General features: G+C 46.8%; 1 protein-coding gene across 4 annotated transcripts in view; it reads right to left on the bottom strand.

Moving 5' to 3' along the window:
• GSG1L (GSG1 like) overlaps positions 1–24,248 on the bottom strand; it is a 55,065-nt gene that overhangs the window by 7,953 nt on the left and 22,864 nt on the right. For 2 of the 4 annotated variants that reach the window (XM_048321362.1, XM_048321363.1), the window contains exons 3-6: positions 14,914–15,066; positions 10,759–10,870; positions 5,873–6,040; positions 312–379 (exon numbers count right to left, since the gene is read on the bottom strand). In XM_048321362.1, the coding sequence (XP_048177319.1) occupies positions 312–379; positions 5,873–6,040; positions 10,759–10,870; positions 14,914–15,066 (501 nt within the window). The remainder of the gene's footprint in view (positions 1–311; positions 380–5,872; positions 6,041–10,758; positions 10,871–14,913; positions 15,067–24,248) is intronic. The other 2 variants (XM_048321360.1, XM_048321361.1) reach the window with 2 other exon arrangements.

Below are 24,248 nucleotides of genomic sequence, written 5' to 3'. Positions count from 1 at the left end.
GATGAAAAAAGGTAGTGATAATGAAAGTTATACAGGTGTAAATTAGAGCATATTTTTAAACTACTATGAAGTCACAGCTTCTTGAGATAACACAAAATTATAGGATATGTGCACATCCTAAATTGAATCCTGGAGAATTCTGTACTGTTCTTATGCTGGTTGGTTATCTCTTGGGCAATGCTGTCTGGGAAGGCAACAAACCTCTATTTCCATAGCTTCCTACTCCAAACCTCATTCTGAGCCCCGGGGAGCCAGCGTGGGGACAATACAAGCCATTGTGTGCTGGACACATTTGAGCCATGGTCACTTACTATTTGGGGAGCAGCTATGGAGGCACTGTAACCTCAGGTCCCCAGCCTCAGCCCTCTCCTCCTCAGTCCTGGAAAAGAGAATATAGAAGTAGCACCTTTAACAGAAACAAAGGCTGCTCCCAAATGTACACAAACAGAAGGGTCAAAACCAGTAAGAGTCCAACATACCTGGGCTCCTCCATCTATAGCCAGGCCCACCACGGAGATCGTAATGGGCTCAGGAAGGACTTGGTTCCCCTGGCTTTGCCCCTCTTGGGGAAAGCTCATGTAAAGAGGCCTTGGGGAATAGAAATGAGGGGCTCAGGGCTGCATCTCTCCACTCTTTCCCTCTTCAGGATGGATCTAAGCACCGGGGACCAACAGCATTGTATGTGTGTGTTGGAAGTGGGGATGGTGCTACTGCTGCACCATTTTAGTGCCAGTCCATGTGATTTTCCAGGAGGAGCAGCTCTGTGGATAAAGCTTCCTGTGTTGCAGAATAAAGTACAGAAAAAAGCCAAGGCAGGAGGTTGTGCTGGTCCGTGTGCACTGATGAAAGGGGAATGGGAAGATTGGAAATATCGGTGTCTGTGTGAAGAGGAACTGACTCTGCCAGTGGGAGGGACATTAGGTCAGTAACTGAAACCCTGTTCAGGTACTTGGGTGACCGAGGAGGAAATCAGAGCAAAAGGTTGGCATGTCTTTGGAAGGCGTTGGTATGATCTGCACATCTGACTCAGGCACAATGGACTTAGAGGAAGCAAACTGTGAGCACGATATGAAATGTGCAAAGAGGGAAAAAATAGCATGTAAATGATGATTTGAAAAGTTCTGGTTCTCACAGTGTTGGGAATAGTCCTGATTTATTAGCTCTGCAATAGCTTTGGTCCTGCTGTCTGTTTCAAACTGCTCCTAGCAGTTAAAACGACATTTTCTGTCCCTGCAGAGACATTTTGTCTGCACTGCTATCGATGGCAGTTTGAACTCAGCTCATTCCAGAATCTCACCAGTAGCATCTGCCTGCTTATGTTGGTGTTGCAGATCAGAGTAAGGGCCCAGTCAGCAAGAAAAATGTTGTGAAATCAGCTGCAGTGGCACAATGGGTGTTGATGGACAGCTGCAAACGCTGTGCTACGGATGGGTGAGCTGGGGGAGGTTGAATCTTCCAGATTTGCTTGCTAAATATGTTGATTTAACAGCCCCTGGTAAGTGAGATTTGCTTCACAGGGGCACGAAGCTGGATAGCAGACTGGAGACAGGGCTGTGCTGATCTCTGGGGTCCCCTCATGGATAAGCCCCAACCCATCTCTGCAGTGGCCTCAGCTCCAGTGGGACTCTGCACCCCTGACCCGGCCTGGATGCACGTCCAAAAGCTGCTCTTGTCCTCACTAAAAGAAGGCCATGGGTAATTCCAGTTTCCTCACATCACTTCACAAACTTTTCATTACTTGCCTGAGGCAGTGATGAGCTCTCCGTGAGGATCTCACTTGGATTTGATTTCCACCCTTTCAGGCCCCCTATCCCTCACCTCAGGCTTCAGTCCTCATGAACCTTCACCCCAAGCCCGGACATTCCCTTGTCATCCCTGCAGCTATTCCTGCTGTTGTCCCTGCAGCTGTGCCCCTTGCCCAGGGGCTCCCTCTGCCCCACCAGCAATTCCTGCCCTGCCCCCAGCAAAGCAAAGGAGCAGAGAGGAAACTTTTCATTCTTTACCTGAAAGCAAAATCCACCAGAATCCTGGGAGAAGGGAAAAGTCTGCTGGGAAGGGTGGCTGAAAGTGTTTCTTTAATATATGAAAAAAAGAAGGCAAGAAACTGAGAACAAACTTGGGGAAGGCATTGAGTATGGGTAAGCTGGCTGTGCTGGCCCTTGCCTGGATGGATGTGATGATAGTGTTGGTGGAGCCAGTTGTGTGAGCAGAATTCTTGTGAATGCATCTTAATTATTACACAGCCGTAGGGACAAAGCTGCTAAAGCAGCAGGGGAGAGCTAAAGCTGCTAAAGCAGCAGCTACTAAACAGCTGGGCAGGGAAAGTGGAGAAGGTCTGTCACCATTCCTTCAGCTGGCTGTCACAGAGATTATCAGACTCCATGGGAGAGAACAAAGAATCCCTGTCCCTTTGGCTTTTCTGGAGGGATCCTCAGAGCAGGAAGGAAGGAAGCAGAAGGGCAGTGAGGGTTCCTCCTCTCCTGGCTGGGGTAAACCAGACACAAGGGACTGTGCTCATGACCATGTGGGGCAAGAGTATTCATGTGAAACAGAGCAGAAAGAGAAACTGGGAGGGATGGAAGAGAGATACTTGTTATGAACTGACACACAATTAACTAAAAACCTGAAAAAGATGAGCAAAGGTATAGACAAATATTCATTTCGAAGGAAGACAAGAAAAAAGGAAGGAAAAACACTTAAAGGACAAAGACTGAAAGCTGACTTTGCAGATAATTCTGATAATTTTATAGAACACTTAAAGCATGAATAATACCTCCAAGTCTGTACAATTGACCTGTTTTTCTCAGAGTTACCCTGAGGGCTACTGTACTTGTTATATCTGAAGAGCTCTAGTATCTTTTGATTTCATGGTGTGAACTACAGAGTCTGTTTTGTCTGGACTTTTCAAAGTATCCCAGGTCCGGATAGGAAATAATTGTATGCAACACCATGAATCTTTGATTTTTCAGCATCTGCTTAAATGTTTTCCCAGTGATAGGAACAGTGAGATGCTTGGCTGGTGAGAGGCAGAGCCTTGGGGGAGAGGGAGGCAGAGGGTTTGGATGTGATCCTGTGAGACTGACTCAGGGCTGGATAACCCCATGTGCTGGCTAGGGTGGAGTCACAGCAGGCTGTGGAGCAGAATTTGGAGTGTACACAGACATTCATGTGGTTCTAAAGGTCTTCCCTATGTTCTTCAGAGCAGAGGCTGCCCTTGGGATGTGGAGAGTGAAGTGAAGGAGCAGCAGGGACACAGAGGGCGAGGCTGCTGTGCAAGGGGAGGGGATGGGGAGCTGCTGGAGGGGGGATCAGCCCAGCAAACCATGGAATGATGTGGCTCATCCCCTGCACCTCCTGCACTGCTGGGGACAGGAGCACAGCTGTTCAGCTGGCAGCTCTCAAGGGACCATTTCAGCTCTTACATCTACGTTTCTAGCAAATCTTCTGCTGTTATATGCAGTTACGTGCAATTAAAAATAAGCGCAATACAATGATATATTTGAGGAAACACGTGCAAGATTGGCAGCATTTTACTGCCAGCACTTTTCATAAAGCAAATTTCTTCCCTGGGAGCAGGGGCCTGTAGAATAATATTCTGACAAAAAGGTTTTATCATGCAAAATGGGGCTGACACTTTCCTTCCTTGAGTCCCAGATGATAAATGGAGCTGTTGGGAATAATGATAAAGCTTTAATTTTCAGCAGACAAATAGGAAAGTGCCTGTTGCACAGGGTGTGTCCAGCACAGAGGTTGGATATGTGTGGCCAGGGGGTGCTGAGTGTGCACTGAGGCAAAGGAACAGGCAGAAAGGGTAAAGATATGTGCAAAGTAACTGGAAGGAAGAAAGGCTGGAGGGTTTTATTCATGAGGTATGAAAAGGAACATGGAGGTGGAGGAGTAGGAGGGAATGTGAAGTATCCCTGGGTATATGCACAGGAAGGAAAGAGGATTTATTTTATTTTCTATTTGTGCAAAGGCAGATGGGAGCTCAGGGAAGTTGTGTGGGACTGAGGGCACCCACAGCATGCAGCAACAGGGTGTTGCTAATGGACAGTCCTTGGACCCCCTGCAGCCAGAGCATTCCCAGGTCACAGCAGGGAAGCTGGGCATGAATATGATCACTTTAAAAATTAAAAATTTTGTATATTGCTGCACAGCTTTAAATCTCCAGAATGATCCCATGGTAACACTGTCTCTGGGCTTCCTATTATGTATTCAGATACAACAATTAAAATAATACGATATAAAAAAAGAAAGTCATAATCATGAAGTTTGGGAACACCACATGCTTGAGCTGTGTGTGCCAAGTGTGTGTGGAAGGGCGGGGAGGAGGTGACCGACGAGGGAGTTGTTGGGGGTGGGATTGTGTCATATTGTGAGGGCAAGAGGAGCCCAAATCAAATCCACAGTACCCATGCGAGAGAAAGAGGTCACTGTCCTGTGGGCCATCCATGTATTTTGCTATTTACTGTTCCAGAAGGGGCAGTAGTGGTACTTGAACAAGTTTCCCTAGCATTTCCCAATCTAACTCAAGACACTGTTCCTTATAATTCTGCTGGGCTCTTATCTGCAATTCTCGCTTCAATAATTCGTCTGGTTTCCCTCCCTGAGTGCTGATTTACCCCGAGGCACACACTGACCCCTTCCTCTTCACTGTGTCTGGGCTTTCTTTTCTCCCACAGAGAATATTTTAGAATTCACTGTCATGTCCAAATGCAAAATTAGGAAAATCATGGTTGTTTGCCTCATTTCTCTTTTCCTTCCAGTCTGAAAGGTAGAGTGAAAACTTGGACGTTAGCGGGGGGATAACTGTAACAACAGAATAACAAACATGATAACCAAGGAAAAGCAATAAATCATGGAAGCTCTCTAGTTCTGCCCTCCCAGGAGAGCTCCTCACTCTGCTGCTGAAATGCTGATCATTCCAAACCTTCTGTCCCCTCAGAGCTTCCCAACCACTCTCTTCCACCACGGAGAAAGTGCCCCACTGGTCTGACGAACAGAGATCCATCCTGCTTATATTTTCTGCCCCCAAAATATCTTTATATCACTTCAGCTCATAGGCTTTTGGTGAGGATTTTCTGTACTTCTCAGCTCTTCATCCTGTGAAGGTATATCACCCTGTGGAGCCCATCCCTGCTGTGTGAGCCCAGGAGCTGTGTGCTCTTCTCAATCCACAGCTTTAAACAAAGCCTTAACTTTCTCACCAAAGAACGAGGGCAGCAGGTCCCTGGAGCAGCCACAGGGGTCAGCTACTGGGCAGAGTGACAGAGCACCTCTGGGCCTTGGGACCCTCCAGGACTGCAGCCCAGCTATGACCCCGGTGGCAGTGGGGGTGGCACCGTGTGGGTGTTCCTGAAGTGCAGTGCAGTGTTCCTGCTGTGTTTGTGTGGATTTGCTCCAGAGGATGGGTTGTGCCAAGAAGCCAGGGATAGATTGTAGACATGTGACCATGGGAGATGGCAACCCCAAAGTGTCCTGGTGGTGGCTGGAAAATGCCTCAGCAGCTGTTGGGATTACTGGGAGGTGCCTGTTGCACATGCTGAGAAAGGATGGATGTCACATTTGGTACACCCCCACAATTTTACCTTTCTAGAGAGGGAAAATCAGCTTACATTGGCAGCACAGCTTTTTGTGAATTGGCTGCATATTGTAAAAACTTTTAGTGAGTATAGGAGGAAGGGTGGACACTGAGACATCACAAAATTTAAGAAAAAACAAATCAAGGAGGACCTTTTGCGTTTGCCTTTCACACATGCCTTCTCCAGGTGTCTCAGAGACTTCACCCACTGAAGTGGGTGAGAGCCTGGATTTTCTGAAACCAGCAGAGTCTGTGGAAACCTCCCCTGATCGAGTGACTGGCTGCACTGACCTTTCTCTGAAGTACTTGATGGCTTCCTGGTCTAGGAAGTTCTGCTCTTCTCGAAAGCCCTGCTCAAAGATTTTGCGCTTGTGTCTGAACTCAATGACAGTCTTAGTGTAAGAGTTGAGGGTGGTGACGGAGGCCGCCATGCAGCAGGTGAAAGAGCCCCACGCCAGACTGTGGAGAGAGAAACCAGCAGACAGAGCTGGGTTAAGACAGCAGCTCATGTCATATTTCAGACACACACACACAGGGTGGGACCAGGCAGGGAAGGTGGAGGGGACAAACCTGTTCTTCTCATCTTACCTCGAAAGACCTGTGGCTCATGCTCAGGAAGGCAGGAGGCTGGGCTGGGGCTGGGCACAGCCTTCATCCCATGGAGAACCATGTGCTAAAGTGAACACTTGGTGCACTCTGACACCAGAGCCAAACACCTCCTGATTTCCCTCTGAAATGCCTCAGAGCCTTGCAGACGAGTCCTAAAATCTATACACTCCTGGAAGGAGTAATGCCCCAGAGAGTCTTTTGGAGCAGTCTTCCAGCATCCATGGGACACTGGCTGCACAATGCCACTGCAGGGATGGTTTCTAATCTGCTTTTCATGCCTTCATCAGACTACTGTATTTCCTTCTTTCCTGGTTCATGGACACTTCTGGCATTCCTGGCTTGTGTCTGGTCTCTGAAAGCCTGACCACAATAGAAGACAACACTTCCATTTTGTGGAGTCACCCAACCTGGGGGTCTCCTGACTGACCCCCTCAGTGTGAAGGCAGTGCCAGCCAACCTTGGCCAGCCAGGGGCAGGATGCCTGCAAGTACCAACCAGGAGCACAGAGAGGCAGAGGGAGAAAAGTGGAAGAAAAAAAGAAGACTGGCCCAATGCAAAGCAGGAAGAGCAGCAGGTGTTGTCCTGGGTCTCCTGGCAAGCAGGCTCAGCTGGGAGCTGCTCTGTTCCCTGCTTGTGGACAGGGCTTCCCCTCAGGTTCTTCTGCCCTCCCTGACCTCAAGTTCAGATGGGGCTGGCGAGGGACTCATGGTCCCAAGGAGCTGAGATGCTTTTTGAGCATGAAATGAGGCTGCAAAAAAAGACCCTGAATTCCTCCTTTTGTCAGCAGAGCTTCTCTGCATTCAAGCTCCCCTTGGCTTCACACTCAGCCCATCAACTCTGGCTACACATATTTCACAGTGGCTCCCTAACTAAGTTGGATTAACTTCATCATCTATGATGGTGACACACTTTACCTGCTCCTTTTTGCACTTTTTCTGTAACAAATTGATCTGAATTATGCAGAGCAGAAAGAATCCAGCCCCAGTAGCATTATCTTATAAATACTCATTGTCAACACAGCCCTCAGCATCAGCTATTTTCCCATTCTGCAAAGGACCTGCCGACAAGGAAGCAGTTTCTCATTTCAAATTAGACAAAACTTGAAAAAGAGCACATATTCATGGACTGAAAAATCTAGGGAAAAAGTGACTCAAGTAAACAGAAATGGCTCATTTCAATGATTTCAAAATTCAGCTTATAACAAGTCCTGCAGGGACTCCCGAGGCAATGAGATGTGTGGAGGCAGCTCCTTCCTTGTCATTTTTGAACCTGTTTGCCAGATGCAATCAAATGAGAAGGAAATGTAGTGACCCCTGGGGTGACAAAGTTCCCTGAAGTTTCCCATGGTTGGGAGGAGAAGTGGGAAGGGAACTTGTGCTAGGTGTGAGTGTCCAGGCACAGCATCTTCCTGGCCTGAGTCTTCCTGGCATGAGTTTTCCTCCCACGTGGAGTGTGTGGAAGAGCTCCAGCAGCTGCAAACATTTCCAGCTGGGCTCCTAAAGAGTATTCAGGAAGAAGCCAGCCAAATCCACATACCTCACTGTGCCTGGGAGGTGCCTGGGGAATGACATTTGAGGGAGAACTTCTCTTGGATGTTTCTGATGGTTTCTAATCATGAAATCAGAAGTGTTGAAAGGTTCAGAGAAGGAAATACAGAATAAAGACTCTCAGTGTCTGGCATTTGGGAAATTATAGTAATTAGGCAATTAGGATAGATGTGCTTTAGTTTTTATGGACCTTGGTTAAATGCTATGTATTTTGAATTGTAAGCAGTGGCTGTCCCACCTTCAGGAGTTACACCTGCCTTAGGTGAAGACCTCTTTAACAGCAATCCTGTTAATGGTCCATGCCAGCTGTGCCCCAGATGTGGTGGGACTGTACCCACAGAGCTTCCTGTAGCTGCGCTCAGGGCTGGGCTCTCATGTTCCTCCATGGCTTAAACAGCTTAGGCTTTTAATATTTATTTTCTTTAGAGAGTCTTAACTTAAACAGCTACTGATCCTCAGAGGCACTGAAATCCCTTGCCTGGAGAATCCCCTGGCCCACTCCTGACTCATGCCAGAGACCAGAACAACCTTCAGGCTTTGCCAGCGCCTTGGGAATGGGGTAGGATAACAGAGGCCAACCCTGAGACATCTGAGCAGACTGTAAACAGTCTGCTCATTTTGGAGAGGGGTGTTTTTATCATTCCCTTTTGATAGAGAGGAAGTTGAGTCACAGAAAACTTAGTTTTCCCACTGGCACTTGGGAAAGGGATGGCAGTCTGGATCCCCTTTGACTCTTGGCCATGGGGACAGCATTCCCTGGCCTCACTTGTCAGGGCTGTTTCAGTTCTCTGGGCCGTGTTCTGTGGCTGGGTGCTGCAGTGGCACATTTACAGCAGGCTGAAAATCAGGGTGGTGGTTATGCTGCTGGGTGAGGGGTTCTCAAAGCTCATGTTCCAGGATGTCACCAGAACCCAGATGGAGCAGAAAATAATTCCTACATGTGTGGTTTTCCACCAGGCTGGGTGGGCATTTGTGATTAACCCTTCTTAAAGAAGATGTTCAAGTCTGGGTGGTGTCAGGGGAGGTTGAAGCTCTCTGGTCTGTACAACAGTGGTGGCTCAGTGTTAGCTGGAAGGCAGAAGCCTTGTTTTTGCTTCATTTGCCTTCCAGACCTTCCTTTTCCAGGTCTGCTACTCATCACAAGTGTGGCATGAGGGACCCCATGGCCTTCCTCAGGCTGCTGAGCACCACTGCAGGCTGAAAGTGCCGCTGCTGCTCACCCCTGTCCCAGCAGAGCCAATGTTTGCACCGTGCCCCACATCCTGCACGGATAAATGTGCTGCCTTGGAAGCATCAGGGAAGGGAAGGAGGAAGGGAGGGAGGGAGGGAGAAAGGGAGGGAGGGAGGGAGACTACTAAATGCAAGAAGGAGCTTTGTGGCTGCAGTAGCTGGAGAGGAGCTCAGCTCCCACAGTGGCTGTGTGGAGTGAAGCTGAGGTCTCACCCCAGCAATACGGGCAGAGGGGATGTTGCTCCCACATATTTCCCTGCTTGTGGGTGTCTCCAGAGTCCTCCACAGCGAGACCTAACCCAGGGGCAGTCCTGGTCCTTAAACCAAAGCCTACTGTGCCCTCTCTGGCTGTGGTTGCCCAGGGAGAGCTGAGGAAGAGGCTGCTCTGGGACAGGGCTGGGGTCTGGACTTCATCTCCCATGGAGCACGGCTCCCAGCTCCACCTGCCATGGGACACAGCTCCCAAACCCACCTCCCATGGGATACCAGCTCCCAGCTCCATCTCTATGGGACACAGCTCCCAGCAGGGAGTGTGGGTGGGATGAGTGGGCCCAGGGAGAGCTCAGGATGCCCTGAGGGACCCTGGTGCCCACTCTGAGCCATGGGGGCTCTTGGCTTGCACAAGATGGAGAATAATCTAATGAGTGTTGTTCATGCAAGACATTCAACAGCATTCCGAAGTTTGAGTATTGCAGTAAATTACAAAATAGATTACTGAAGACAAATACGCCTTATTATTTAAATATATTGAAAATTATACAATTATTGTGACAGAGTTGTTATAAATATTAATATAAATATTATAAATATGGGAATGCAATGTATTTATAAGTCCATCATCACATGCAATAAATATTCATTATTGAGACACAAAATAAGCTGTATTTTAAATATAATGTGATTGGTATTTCGTAACATGTTGCTAAAATGGTAGCAACTCCTCCTATGAAACACAGCATAGAGAGGTGAGAAGGAAAGACTAATAATTCCCTGCAGTGCTGTGCATGAGAAGTATTTATATTTATTTATTGGTGTTAGCAAAGATTGTTATTTTTGCTTTGAGATGGAAAGAAAATAATGTGCTATATTTAGAAATGACAAGAAGAAGGTATTTTCTCTATCCATCCAAAGAGGCTGATGCCTCTGGAGGAATGGGGATGTTGTTTGCAGGTATTTTTATTCTCCACAGCCTCCTGCTCTTGTTAAGCTTCTTATAAACTTGCAAGCAATATAACACAGTTGCTGTGTCTTGGTCAAATTAGTTTTATGGGATTTTAGAAGATAAATGGGAAAGGTAAAAAAAAAAATGCCATGTCCATTTTCCCAAGCCTTCTCCCCATGATCCACAGGGAAGTCTCATCATGCCAGGAGCACTGAACCTTCCTCTGCAGTTGTGTTAAAAGCTGCACTGTAAGGTTCAACTGAGACATTAATTAAAAACAAGGGGGGAAAAAAAAGAAAAGTCTAAAAGTCTCAGAAATGCCATGGCAATTATGTTCCTAAATTGAACTTTAATGAGAGTGCTCAATCTGTGTTGGTAATTGTGGGTGCTGTTTATTTACAAATGCTCTGTACCTGCTGATAGCACAGCTGCTGCTGCACAGCCACCCCTAACTGTCCCCCACACCTCAAAAACTGCACAGCCCCGGGGGCTTGTGCTCCTGCAAGTTTGGCAGCTGGAAATCCACAGGCGTGTTCCTGGCAATTGGAGGTGATATGTGCAATTCACCTCCCAACAGGGTGATGGAACAACTCCAAAGAGAAAAGAGAGGAACTGGTGGTGACACTTACCAGAAGGACCATCCATAGTCCCAGGAATGTGGTCGCCAGTCCTCTGGCCCAAGGCTGACTGTCACTTGGAAAACTTGAGTGTACATCATGTGTGCCACCATCCCCAAGAGACCTGGGAAGCAGGGATTAGAACAGGAATTTTTCTGCCAATGCTTTTTATCATTCTTGAGGGAGCTACTGCTTGGAAGTGCTTTGAGAGCTGCAAAAAAGTCTTTGTTGTACTTTTATGCCTCCTGTTCTACTGTGGAGGAGGGAGCTGCATGGGCAGAGGAAAGATATGACTGAGAGCTCAATATTTTGCATCATACTGAATTCTCAATTAAAAGAGGAGTTGAAGGAAGAAAATCGTTGAAGAAAATGTTGCACAATGAGCATCCCCACCAACCCTGCTGCTGCAAACCAGGGCTGTGCCACCCACAGCTATCTCACAGCCCATCCCAGACAGGCCTCAGGTGAGAATGAGGAGAGAGGCTTCTGCAGGCAATGCAGACTCAATGTGTTCATGCCAAAGAACCATATTTTGTCCCAGTAGTTGCTAAGATTTATGAATCTGAACACTCATAAAACACTTGGAAGTTGCACAAGGAAGTGAGCTTGGTTCTCCTGATGATGTGTGCTGAGAGGACACCACTGGGATACTTTTGATGGTGCAGTGCTGGTGCTGCTTTTGTGAGACTGTTATAGCTCCCTGAGAGAACTGCAACTGGGTGAGGATTAGACAATGTGTTAGAGCCTTCAGGCCCTGTGATATTAAAGAACAAGGCTGCAGTAAATCACAGGGTGGCCTGAGTGGCTCTGCCTTTAGCTGGCCAGTGTGGTCATGCAGTTTAAACAGAAAAAACCACCTGAACTTTATATTTAAACATCCCTCTGAGGAAAATCAAACCCCACTTTTCAAGCAGTGGTGGTCAGGAGCAGCTCTGAGGCTTGGAGTATTTTCTGGCTACAATAATTTGGGATGTTCCTGCCATAGCACCTGGGCAGTGCAGGGTGATGATCCCCAATGAGCTCAGGAAAGTGTGGGATAAGGCTAAGGAGGTGGGGCTGGATCACTATATCCCAAATAGTTCTTGGGCCTACAGATGGGCAAAAGCGTCTTGTGCTGCAGTGGCAGTTCAAGGCACTTGGAAACACCCATATTCTGCCCTGGTGGGTACAGTGAGGTCTGTGTGTTACACTTTGCACCATTCATTCACTGTTCTCTCTGACCACCTACTTCTTTCCATGGTTGCTCTTCCTGTACGTGGAAGATCCAGATTTCCCTCCCCCAACCATACTGAATTATTGTCTCTTCTTTCCTTCTTACTTTCAAAACCTAAAACACTCTTAGTCTCCCCAGACACGTGGATGATTCAGGGCAGTTCTGGGGGAGGGAAGCTGGGGAATGTTTGTGTTGTGGGCATGTTAAGCAGGACCTTCAGCAAGACAAATGTCAGATTTGATACAAACAACTGCAGAGGCTGAGAGAAGACACTGTGTTACAGGGAGCTGGGGTGATTTGCTCAGCTGCCTCGTGTTGCAGTGACACACTGCAAAGATAGGAGGTGGAAAGAGCAACTCACTCCAGGAGAAATGAGATCTGGGCAGGGTGGGTGGCCTAATGGGAGCACAGAAAAGTGCTGCACACCTTGCTCATTTCTGGTTGTATTTAATTCCAGAATGCACTGGGCGCCTGCTGAACTTTTTAAATCAGTGGATTTTTCTTCAGCTGACAGCTGTGCCTTGATCTTAAGTTGAGGGTTTACTGTTTCTGTATGTCCTGTCAGTAATTTTTCAACCCTAATAAAATCTTACAGACTGCCCTGAGACCGTTCATAGTCACTCAGAGCCAGCAGGAGGTTTGGCCCAGCCAGGACGAGCCTCAGCAGGGCTGAGCTGCTCTGTTCTGTCACGCAAACCGTGCACAGGGTTTCAGCCACGTTCAGCCCTGTGGCTGTGTGGGAGGCTGAGGTGACAGTCCACTGATCCAGGTGAGGAGGAGGTCACCACCAAAGCCTGGAAACGTGGTGTTCTTTGCTTTGTCTGCCTAATGGCAGGGAGGGACAGGGCTGGGTCTGCACCTGGCAGGGCTGTTGGTGCTGTTGTGCCACATCCAAACTAAAGTAGAATAATGCAAATCTTTTGTTGTGCTGCTTCACTGACTTTCGGTTTGGTCCATTTTAGCTGTGCCTTGCCAAGTTCTCCATGGGGATACCCCCTGGTCCATATTGCTGTACATTTAATGAGCTAAAATGAGCTGCCTGTGACACAGGATCATCTTTTCCCCCAGCTGGCTGCTCAAGGCTGGGCAGGGAGGGCACAATGCCTGCACCCATCCAGGGTCTGGGGCAAGAGGTGTTTGCAGATGGGAGATCCTGGTAAGGTGGTGTGCTGGAGTGGGGGGCAGTGCAGGAACACTGACCATTTATAGCTGGCTTGAGATCATGAGCCCTGCAGGACCAGAGCTCTTTGGAGGTGTTGGTAATGGAAGAGGTTAAGGAACTTTGGAAAGCTGGAGATGAAGGGTATTTGGAAAAGACAATGTATTTTAAACCATTTTCTGATATTTTTTACTAGAAATGCTATTTATAGAATATATCACAGTAATTAAGATGTTTTATTATAAATATTACGTGAGAGACGTGTAATTTTTTTAGTTTGTGTATGGTTAAGAGGGATAACAAAATTGTGATGTTGTGGGGTATTTTTTTAATGGCTGGTAGGAGATTAAGGAACAACAATAAGTGACCACACTGTTAGGATGTTTTTTCCTAACCTATAGATGTTGAGCTATGAGAAGGTGGAGATCTCATTGAACTTTTATGAGGGAACTCAAGCATGAATTTAATGAGAAGTGTTATGCTCCAATGGAAAGTCCCCTTCATTACCTAATTTCTATTAAGCTATGTCATTATAAATATGCTAAGCTTAAATAAATATAGTTTTCTTCTTTCCTCTGATATCCCCGTCATTGAAAATAACAGCTAGCAGCGTGCTGGGGTTTGGGGTTTTATCCTTGTTTCAATTCCTCTATCATTTTTCCCTGTAAATTTTGAAGTTTATATTTGGACTATCTTGGCAATGTACTTAGGAAGAGGGAAGGCCAAAATAAAAATAGAAAGTTGTGTAGGAAAGAAAACTTCATCATTCTTACAAAACTTTAAAACTGCAGTTAATGGTGAAGGGAGAGAGGAACAGCATGGAAGTAATTGATTGAATGCTGAAGAATTCCACATAGTTTGATTTTGAAAATGGAACTGATTTTTTTTTTTTAAGTTCCAAATTATATCCAAAGCAGAAAAATATGCTTTGGCTGTTCTTATCAGATTTTTTTGTCACTCAGCTTTACTTCTGACCTTTTCTTTTTGTTACTATTTCACAATTTGCAGCTATCCCTGAAGATACAAGCTCCTTCCCAGAATGTACACTGCCTGTTGTAACGTCTTCCAGCCTGAAATGCAGCAGAATAAAATGCAGCAGAATAAAATGCACTTCTATTGCAGGAGTTCTTTCTGCCTGAGAGGTCCATGCAGGAGTGCTCACATGAGCACTCTGGCTGCTTGTATGAATCCTGGAAAGTGGGGGTTCAAGCCAGAAAAAGCTTCACAGAAGGGAAGGGGCACTTCCTCAAGTTCAGATGGTGAGAGGCCCCAAGTACAGACCGAGCATGAAAATAGCCCGAAGCAGTTGTTGTGAGAGATGTTCATGTCCCAGATCACCCTTGGGGCTGCTCCTCAGTGCCATTATTAGAACCCTTTTCATTCTCAATTTGGTTAATTAACAAGATTAGCTCCTTTCTTTGGTTTTCCAGCCTTCACCTACTTTCAGGATTAACAAAGAAAAAAAGAATTTTCAGCATTACGTGTTTTTAAGTTTCCTCTGGAAAATGAGTGTGATGATGCTGCAAATGGAGCTGAAGCTGGAGCTGTGGTAATGGCTGTGCGGGAAGGATAATTACTGCGTTGCTGCTGTGAAATCAGGAATGAGGATATTCACTTCTCCCTGGCAAGAGGCAAATTTATCATGCAGTCTTTGTGCCAAAGGAACAAAAAATTACATTGAAAAATTGCAATAGCGAAATGGGGATAAGAGAGTCTTGGAGCATCTGGTTTTTTATTCTCTCAGAGTTGCAGAATTTTGCTTTGAGGTGGTGAAAAGGGAGGGGGAGGTTCCTACCTGAAAGCACAGTGAAGACAGCAGCAAAGGCATTTAACTTGAGCCCATCTATGACACTGCTTGAATGAAAGAGCTCGAGGCACATGAGGCTGAACCCAACGACCAACAGCATGATGTACAACACCTCGGACACCACTGAGAGCCACAGCACACCTGAGGGCAAAGAGAGACAACCAGTCATCACTTGGGGAATACTTTCAAGAGGTTAACGTTGGCAAAAATTAATTAGGAAATCAGGAATATCTAGGAGTAACTGTGTAATTTTTTGTAAAAGTTGGTTGGTTTATAAGGTTGGCAACTGTAATCTGGGTTTTTAAAAAATGTTTATCACACCCACTGTATATAGAGAAAAAATTCTTTACTGAAAGAGTTATTAAGCACAGTCTGCCCAGGGAAGTGGTGGAGTCACCACGCCTGTAAGTGTTCAGAAAACAAGTAAAGGTGGCACTTCCCAGTGTGGTTTAGTGGGCATGGGAGCCTTTGGTCAAAGGTTGGGTTTGATGATTTTGATGGTCTTTTCCGACCTTAATGATTCTGTGATTCACAGAGTTTAAACTCAGCAAACCATGGCCCGAACTCTGAAAAATAGAAAAAGTGGTGAATGAAGATGTGAAGAGTGCCAAGGTGGTAAAGAGACTGCAGAAAGAACAAGCTGTTGCTTGTTCTTGTTCAGCTTGGCTGAAGAACCTCTGCAGGTTATGTGTGAGAACCTCTTGGCTCCTCTGAGCCAAGGCACAGCTCACAGAATTCGTTTTCCCACCCTGTGCCACAGTTTAGATGAGCAGAGCCCAGCACACACAGAGGTGATGGCACAGGATACCTGACTGTCTGTGTGCTGCTGGGAGCTGGACAGGCTTGGATGCCTCTTTTCCACAAAGAAAATATTTTCAGTCCAGGTTTTGAAATTCCTGTCACAGCATAGGGTTGGGGGCTGTTGTTAGAAACTGGAGTCCTGCAGGATGGCTGTTCTCACTCAAGGTGTTTGGATCCACCTCACAGGGTTTGTGCCACTGGAGCTGACACAGAAACTGCCACAGTTACAGCAGGGTGGGCACAGATATTTATAACAGGCTCAGATGAGGAGCTGCAGATGCAAAACTCGGCCTGGCTCATGTTTCCTCAGCCCCTGGGTACAGCCCTGAGGGTCAGGGCCCTGTTTGAGCTCTGCAGGACTCGGGGGCAGTGTGCAGGGCAGGGGCTCTGGCAGCGCGGGGCAGTGCCCAGCAGGGACTGATTCACCACCAGGAGATGTCATGCTTGGGAATTCCAGCTCAAAACCCCCAGCAGGATCTGCTGAGTCTTTGAAAGTCACCAAGCCATGGGGTAAATTGGGGAGGATGGGAACAGACGATAAAATTAAGTCCCTGCCCAATTTCCAATTGCCGTTTCAGCATGAGAATCTGCTGGAATTCTCCAGTACATTTGCTAACCTGATTGCTAGAGAATTCACCTGGAAACAATGAGCAGTGATGGAAAATTTCAGCCTAAGCAGTTGAAACATGGAAAGTTAAGCATCTGAAGACAATGGCTTATATTAGAAAATGTTAGCTGTAACCATAGAGACTGCTACAGGCTTCACTATATTAATACCTTCTCTCCTCACTGTGAGAGCACATGTGTGATAAAGCCTACAGTCCAGCTTAGAAAACCAGATATGCAGTCTCACTGTTATCAAACATTTGAGTGTCCTCTTGGTGACCAGGCTGATCCCAGCTCATATTTTGTCTGGGAATTCATCTTTATAATTACATCTAATTAGTATGTGCTATTCGTTGTTGCCACTGTAGCTGACCTTTCGAGTTCTTATACCACACTACAGAGATAGCAATAAATAAAGCTTTTAATTGCTCACAGTGGCTGTGTGTGCAATATTGCATCTATCAACAGCAAACAGCTGCTTATCTCACTTCTGTTAGTCAATTTGGTATCAGGCAACTGGCACACTCTTCCAAAAAGGAATGCAAGTGAGAGAGAGCAAGGGTGTTGTTCTGAGATACAGCAGGCTTTAGAAGGCATTTTGCCTCATTTTCTCAAACCATCAGTTTCTATGATGAGAGAATGATGGAATGATTTGAATTTGGAAGAATTAGATGACGTAAACCTGACCCACAGACTGAGGCAGCAGACAGCCCTAACTAATGAGCTGTAATCCATGTAGCCCACACTTGGAATATTAATATACAACACATCTGCCCAGGTGTTTATTGCCCTGATTCAACCCTTGTGGACACCCACTGGTGGTCTGTGCACACCAGGGCAGTGCTGTAACAGTGTCTGCAGCTCACCACTGTGGTGTGGCTCCATCTCTGCTTCCCTGAGGGGACAACTGGGCTCAAAGAGCTGCAGTCCATGGGATAATATCAGGCTGGTGGTGCTCAGTTTTAGGGCCAATTTTCTTGGATGCTTTTATCAATGACCTGGACACACTTAAGGAAGTTTGCTTCTTGTGATCCTAAATTAGGAGGAGACTGTGAGTCCCTTGAGAGAGAGAGACCTTGGCAGATTTGGGTGTGTCACCAGCCACATGAAATCTGACAAGGGCACAGGCTGGGTTCTGCTCCTGGGATGGGGTAATCCTGGATGTACCTATGGAGAGGGGAACAAGAAGCTGGAGTGCACCCCTTCAGGAGGGGTCTGGAGGGTTGCTTGATGGTTTTGGGGGTTCAGGTGGTGGCTTGGGGTTCAGGTGATGTACTCAGCCCACTCTACCTGTTGCCCACCTATGGACCAGTGCCTGAAGGTGGTGCTGCAGGCAGCAGTGCAGTGAGCTTGGAAGGAGCAGGGAGCTGGGGAGGTGCATATGTCCCTGTGGGAGCATCTGGGTTTGTGTGTCCATTGCAAGGAGACACGTGCAGAGGGACAGGAGGGCTCTGGGAGCTGAGCCTGGAGGGTCTGGGGGCCCAGCTGGTGTCCTTTGTCCTCCTAAGGAAGGAGAAAGGAACAGGAGGAAGGAACACCTGACTGCGTGGCTGCTGTCACAGGGAGTGCTTTGGCTTCCCTTGCCACAAGGCTGGGATAAGAGTGGCTTTGTCAGCAGGATAACCTTGCAAGGAAAGGATGAAAAGCTCAATGAGACGTGAGCTTTGCTCTGCTGTAAAACCTTTTTCTGATCAGACACAAAGGCTGGGTGAGTTTGTTGACTGTTGTTGGAGGCACAGTCAATTATTACTTTTTGGGGGGGCCCTTTTCATATCTACAAAGGAAACTCTCTTGTCTTATTCATGGGGTAACTGAATACCTTCTCTGTGCCTTTTTTTAGCACATCTAATGTGGGGAAAGGCAAGTCCCACATGTGGTGTTTGCATAGTTCTATGTCCTGTCCTGCCTGCTCTGGCTTTGAATTTCATCTGAAATAATAACACCCAGTAAATGCAACCTGTGTCTGAGTTTTGCATTTTCCTGTGGCTGCCTGAAGCAGAACAGTTGCTTCAGGTTATTAATTCAGGAGACAGAGTCTTTCTGTTCTGTGCTGGTGGTGATCTCCCACTGCTCCTCTCTCAACATGAGATTCATGAGGCAGTCACTTGGCATCATCTCCACTCACAATCTCTTACAGCCTCCTACCTGCAAAGTAGAGAGCTCCTTCTCTTGAGAGGACCTCAGTCATTCCATGTGACAGAAAAGAAGCTCTCCAGGGGATTTTTCTCTTTTCCAATCTTCTCTGTTGTCATCTTTTCTGTCTGCTTACTCCCCTCCAGCCTGTGTCCTCTGCCCCAGGGATCTGTCTGGCCTAAGTCAGCTTTCATGAAAAATCTTTCCTTCAGAAGAGTCAGTACTTGGTTCACTTGGAGAGTTCCACCTGGATGGCCTGTAACTGAGGATCTGTAATCTCATAAATCAACAGATTCATCTCTTGGTCTTCATCCTGTCCATGCATTTGCCTTGCCTGCTCAACAAACCCACAGCTGCCAGTGCAGAGAAGGGGCTGGGAAGGAGCTCAGCTGGGATGTGCTGCTGTGCCAAGGGCATTCCAATGTGAGACCTCCCAGGAAAGGAGAGTCTTCGACTTTAAAGCAAAACGAAACCCAAAGTGGTTTCAGTCGCACTGCTGCACACATGTTCTCACCAGGGTGGGTGTGTGCAGGGAGCCCACCCAGCATGCAAGCACCAAGACACAAAGTATTCAGCCAGTCTTTCCAGGATTCCCTGGAACAATGCAGAGGATGCCAGCTGTCAAGTCCTCCTCATGTCTGCTGGGCTTTTTTCAGGTGACAAAAATGTGCTGGGTTTGCACGTTCCTTTCTGTCCTTGCCAGGAGGTGTCAGGGACCTGTCTCGCTGTCCTGTCACATCTCTGTGGCACATCAGCTTGTTGTCCTGTGTCTCCCACCCTGATGTCTGAGAAGCTGCAGGGAGGTGGGCACTGCGATCTGGATGACCACTGACATCAGTACCATCACCACCTCCTGTTCTAACACATCTTTTCCTGTCATTTTTGTCCCTGGTGCTTCTCCACCAGTCTGTCACCTCCTCAGCAGTGTTCCTGACAATGACAGAGATAATTCTGTGCGCTGTGGGACACTTTGGATCTTTGCTCCCGCCCCACAGGCATCCTGTAAGTCCCAGGTGGGATTGCTCTGAACCTGAGCACCACAGATTGTGAGGCTTTTCCGGGAGGAAAAGGGGTCACCAGCTTCAGGACAACCTCCCTGTGAAGCAAAATCCCTGAAAGTACAGGACCTGGGCTCAGTTGCTCACCCAGAATTTGAGATTAAAAACTGTGACTCACCAAAATATTTCACACAAATCAACTTATAGGGCCCCTGCATCAGAAGGAATCATATCACATTCATATCAGCAGACCTCAGGGCAGGAAGAAGATCAGCACAGTAGCCAGGACATTACAGGACTTTGTGTCTGAGCTTTGCTATTTCCTCATCAATGTGTGAGAGACTGTCTTCTCTGTGGAGTTCATGGTGAGAAGCACCAGTGCCACCTCCTCAAGCTCTCAGCCCTTGCAGCAGCATTGTTACATGCCAAGGAAATTAATTTTCCAGCACTCCCCAGTGAAGTGAACACACTCTTCATTATGGCTGAGAGGAGAACTGTTACCCACAAGATCACTGGGGTTTTAGGCACTCGAGTACTTCATGAACCACCTGGCAAGATCTGTTCCTTGCCTTTCTGTCAGACAGCAGAGAGCAGCAGCATTTTGAAAGAAGATCCACAGATCTGAGTGCATCTCTGCAAGAGCTGGTGATCGAGTTGAGTGCATCTGCCTGAACCAACATGTGAGAGAAAGGATATCGCAGACAGACCTGAATGGATGAAGCAAATGGAGCATTTTTTTCTGACAGTGAGATAAAGAATCTTTACCTCTGCCTGAAATGAGTCTCACAAAGTTCTTCACAGAACCTGAAATCATTTCAGGTCAGCCCTGGCCACCGAGGGAGGCACTATAAGGGGACATGCTGTCACCTCCCACCACGGAGCACTGAGTCAGGGAGCTCCAGTGCTGAGCTTCCTTTGAAACAGGGATTCTGATAAAAGTCATGGGAATTCTGCTTAGAAGAACTCGAGGCATTCAGTGAGTTCCTGATGAAGGAACCCAAGGAACAGCGTTGTTAATGACTTCCAGGAGCTTTGAGCTGAATTTGACTGCTTGACAGCCAAAGTCCATTCCTTGTTCAAATCCACTGCCATTTCCTGACACAAAACCGCAACAGTTTCTGACTCCGTCTTTTCCATGAGAGAGCTCTGGTTAACTGAGACGTGTCAAGCCTGAAACATTCTTCTGTGCTCTTTCCCCACAACATGCCGAGATGATTCTTGTGTTGCATTATTAAAACCATGCCCAGGCTTGTTAGCAATTTGGATTGAAACACCAAGAACTTGGATAACACCTGAATGGGATTATGTGCAGGATGATAAACAAGCATTTGCTGCTGTTTCTGGAACACCAAAGTTCCATAATTTCAATTACAGTTGAGTTTTTGAGATTAATGCAGCCAACAAACCAGTTCTGGAGAGTTTAAACCACATCTATACCTCCTACCACCTACAGTCACATGCAGCCATGGAGTTTGATGCATACTTGTCAAATCAGAAAAGTTGAGTTTTGGTGCCAGCTCACTATGCCAACGGGATCTGATGCCAAATTTTGAGGTCCTATCTCCAGATGAAATAATGAAATTCTCTTCTGGATGCTCCTTCAGGCTGGTCAGGCCACGAAAATGACTGTCAAAGATGCAGTGTTGGTGCATGTTCTCAAGGAAACACTGAAGAGGTGGCCAACAGAGGAATTGCTGGGTGAGTTCAAAGCATTTTGTATCCATAAACATGAGCTGTTTGCTCTTAAAGGATTTCTTTCAGGGAAAATCATATTGCTGTTCCTGAATGATGTTGCTGAGTCATGTTAACCATGTTATACCCAGCAAAGGCAGGGACTGTGTGCCTGGAAATGTCTGCCATGCATTTTGGAGAGTGGCTTGGAAATTATCTGGCATAAAGGAACCCATAAATGAATGTATTACCTGCCATGCTGTGTGACACTGCCTGCTGAAAGCCCAGCCTTCCTGAGCAGTGCCCAAGAGGAAATGGTCCAGAATCGGTATTGATTTCTGAGGGCCCTTTCGGACAGAAAATTAGCTTCCTAATTGGGGCAAGCTCATCTTCAGAATGCCTCAGTGGGAATTCATCCTCCTTAGGACCACCCACCCCCTCAGCCTGTGCTCCCTGTGTATCTGTGGCTGCTGCATCCCAGCCTGTCCCAGAGCAGAGCTGCCCTCACGGGGTCAGGGGTCTGACCAAAGCAGCCTCATCTGAGCTCTCACACTCTGCCACGTGAACAAGTGATCAGGCTGGACCATGCTGCAGGCAGCCAGAGAGCTCTTGGAGGGGTTTAGAGTTCCTCATAACTCAGTGTAACACGTCTGCCCTGACAGCCAGGGTCTATCTGAGCTATGGTGAGACACCAGCTCCAGTCACTCCTCTGCCAGTTCAACCCTGATCCGTCTGAGAAAGTCCGATGCAGGCAAGCAGAAGCTTTGGGGGGTTTTCTGCATCATACCTGACAAAAACCCCTTCTATCTGCTCAAAGCAGTGGAGCTGGGCAATGTGTGCTCCTAAACAACCGCTGAGATTCTTGTGCCTGACTGAGATGAAACCCAGAGTGTGGCACTTGAAGGACAAAGCAGTGCTGCATTGCTGAGCAGCTGAGGAGACATCAGTATCCAAGCAATGCTGTCCTGGAGAGCGTGGAACCTTCCCACATCCCCACTGGCAGCTGCTAACCCAGACACTGCTGCTGTTACCTGGGGGAGAAAGCGCTCCTCTCACCCTGAGGTTCACAGTCATTGTCCCCAAGGTCCCTGAACTGCCAGAAAACATAGGGAAACCACAAGAGGCTGTGACGAGTCAACTAGACAGGTATCACCCCATGTGGGAGGAAAAGAACCACATCTGAGGGCAAGCCCTAGTTCTGGGTGGTGTGAACTTGCATGGAGGAAGCCCTGCTGCAGGTGCTATTTCTTCTTTGTGCAAAAGCATTTCATTCTCCCCCTTGGTCTCCATTCATGCAGCAGCAGCCAGGGAGATGGGGGACTTGTTACGCTTGTCCATGTTGGCAGCAACAAAATGTTCTGCTCATGTGTCTCCTGCTCTGTTTTTGCTGTCCTTGTGTTTCTAGAGTCACTGCTCTGCTTTTTCAGACTTAGTGACTTTGTTGGAACTGACACCTGGATCTCACTTAAATCTCTCCTCTTCACATGAGAGAAGAGAGGTAAAAATAAGGCAAATGGGTGCACACTGAGAAATGTTGTGCACATTGCTTTGGAAGAGCAGCAAGGTCAGCTTCATGTAAATCTCCCTCTCTCTTCCAGTGCCATTCGGATGGGTTTAGTCATTTGCTCTTCTCTGCTACTCAATGTTGGGAATTACAAGCCAGAAATATCGGAGTGATCAATAAAAAATGGTGAAAGGAATAAACCCTGAGCATGTTGTTGTGGCTGGCACCAGGACTGAGTGCTGCTGGTTAATGCATCACATCAGAGCAGACCATCTGCCCGCTCCTCCCGTGCTGCAGAGGGAAAACACTGTGAGGAGCACACCACACAGCCACCAGAGACAAAGCACGACCCTAAATGTCACCTGAGGTACCTGAAAATACCTGTTCTAGTAAACAAAACCAGGCAGCAGGGATAGATAAGGGGCTGGCACTCAGACAAGAGACTGTGCTTTGCAGAACATGAGAAGCCAGAGGAGAAATACCTGCCCCTGCTGAGGGTAGAGAGGAAAAGCCATGTTTTGATTTTGTTTAGCTTTAGCTCTTCATTAGTTTCTTTATTGTGAAAGGTGAGGTGGAGCTGTGACTCATAAAATTATTCTCTTTTCTGTGATGGTGTGTTTTCTACGGCTTCTGATGGTTCTGGCATCGAGCAGATTGAATCCTGTGTATGATGAGCAGACTGTGGGATATCTTTGTATCCATATTCTCTCTTTCCTGGTGTAGTAGTAATATAATGAGTAGAGGAATAAAGTGGAAAAGATGATGAAAAATACTCTAAAGGAGAATTATCCCATGTACCTTACTAAATATATTTGGGCTCAATATTTCCCTTTGCAGACCTACAGTGCAGGGCCTGTAATGTACTTCCACCCTCAGCACTGGGCTGAGAAATGAATGATGTTCAGACCAGTGTTCCCCATGTCTTTGGCATCCCCAGTGTGAAAAAAAACCTGTTTCTTCCTTTAAGAATAAGAAATTTAGCTTGAATGGTAAGAATGGTTTCATCTTTGTATGTCTAATTGCCTTTTAAAACTAACTTCAAGATTCATAACAGAAGTGTAAGAAAATACAGATAAAATACAGGCAACACATTTTTCCTGCATGCTTAATCATAGCTCTCCTATGACAAGTGCACAGGTATTTGTCTGTGTGGGTATGGATTTACCCTATTGCAGATACATGAAGAATAATGCAGTAGGAAGCATTCAAGAAGAATATAGAGACTGTTTTGGAAAGTATACAGTTCTTGTGGGAGACCCAGTTACATTTCTTTTTACTGATGCAGGTCTCTAAGTGCTCCTCTTAGAAAATTGATCCTCTGTTTTTCTTCTTGGGAACATCTACCCAGTACATAAAAAAGGAGGTTTGTTTTTTAACTTGGCTGTTACAAGTCTCGTTTGTCTCTTTTCCAGCCTGAAATCTGCTCTGCGTTGTCCTTCTCATACAAACAAGTATTTCCCTATTTTTGACCATAAATGTCACTCTTCTCTCTATGTCTTTAAATTTTATTGTAAGTTCTTTGAGCTGAGGCTGGCAGGGGAGAGATGAGAGGTGCTCACAGGGAGCTGCAGGTGGGTACATTGTGGGTACTTGTGGTGGCATGGTGACTT

The sequence above is a fragment of the Corvus hawaiiensis genome, chromosome 16, assembly GCF_020740725.1.
Source record: "Corvus hawaiiensis isolate bCorHaw1 chromosome 16, bCorHaw1.pri.cur, whole genome shotgun sequence".
NCBI classification, from domain to species: domain Eukaryota; kingdom Metazoa; phylum Chordata; class Aves; order Passeriformes; family Corvidae; genus Corvus; species Corvus hawaiiensis.
Note: the sequence above shows the minus strand (reverse complement) of the source record. Positions and strands in the feature narration are given on the sequence as shown.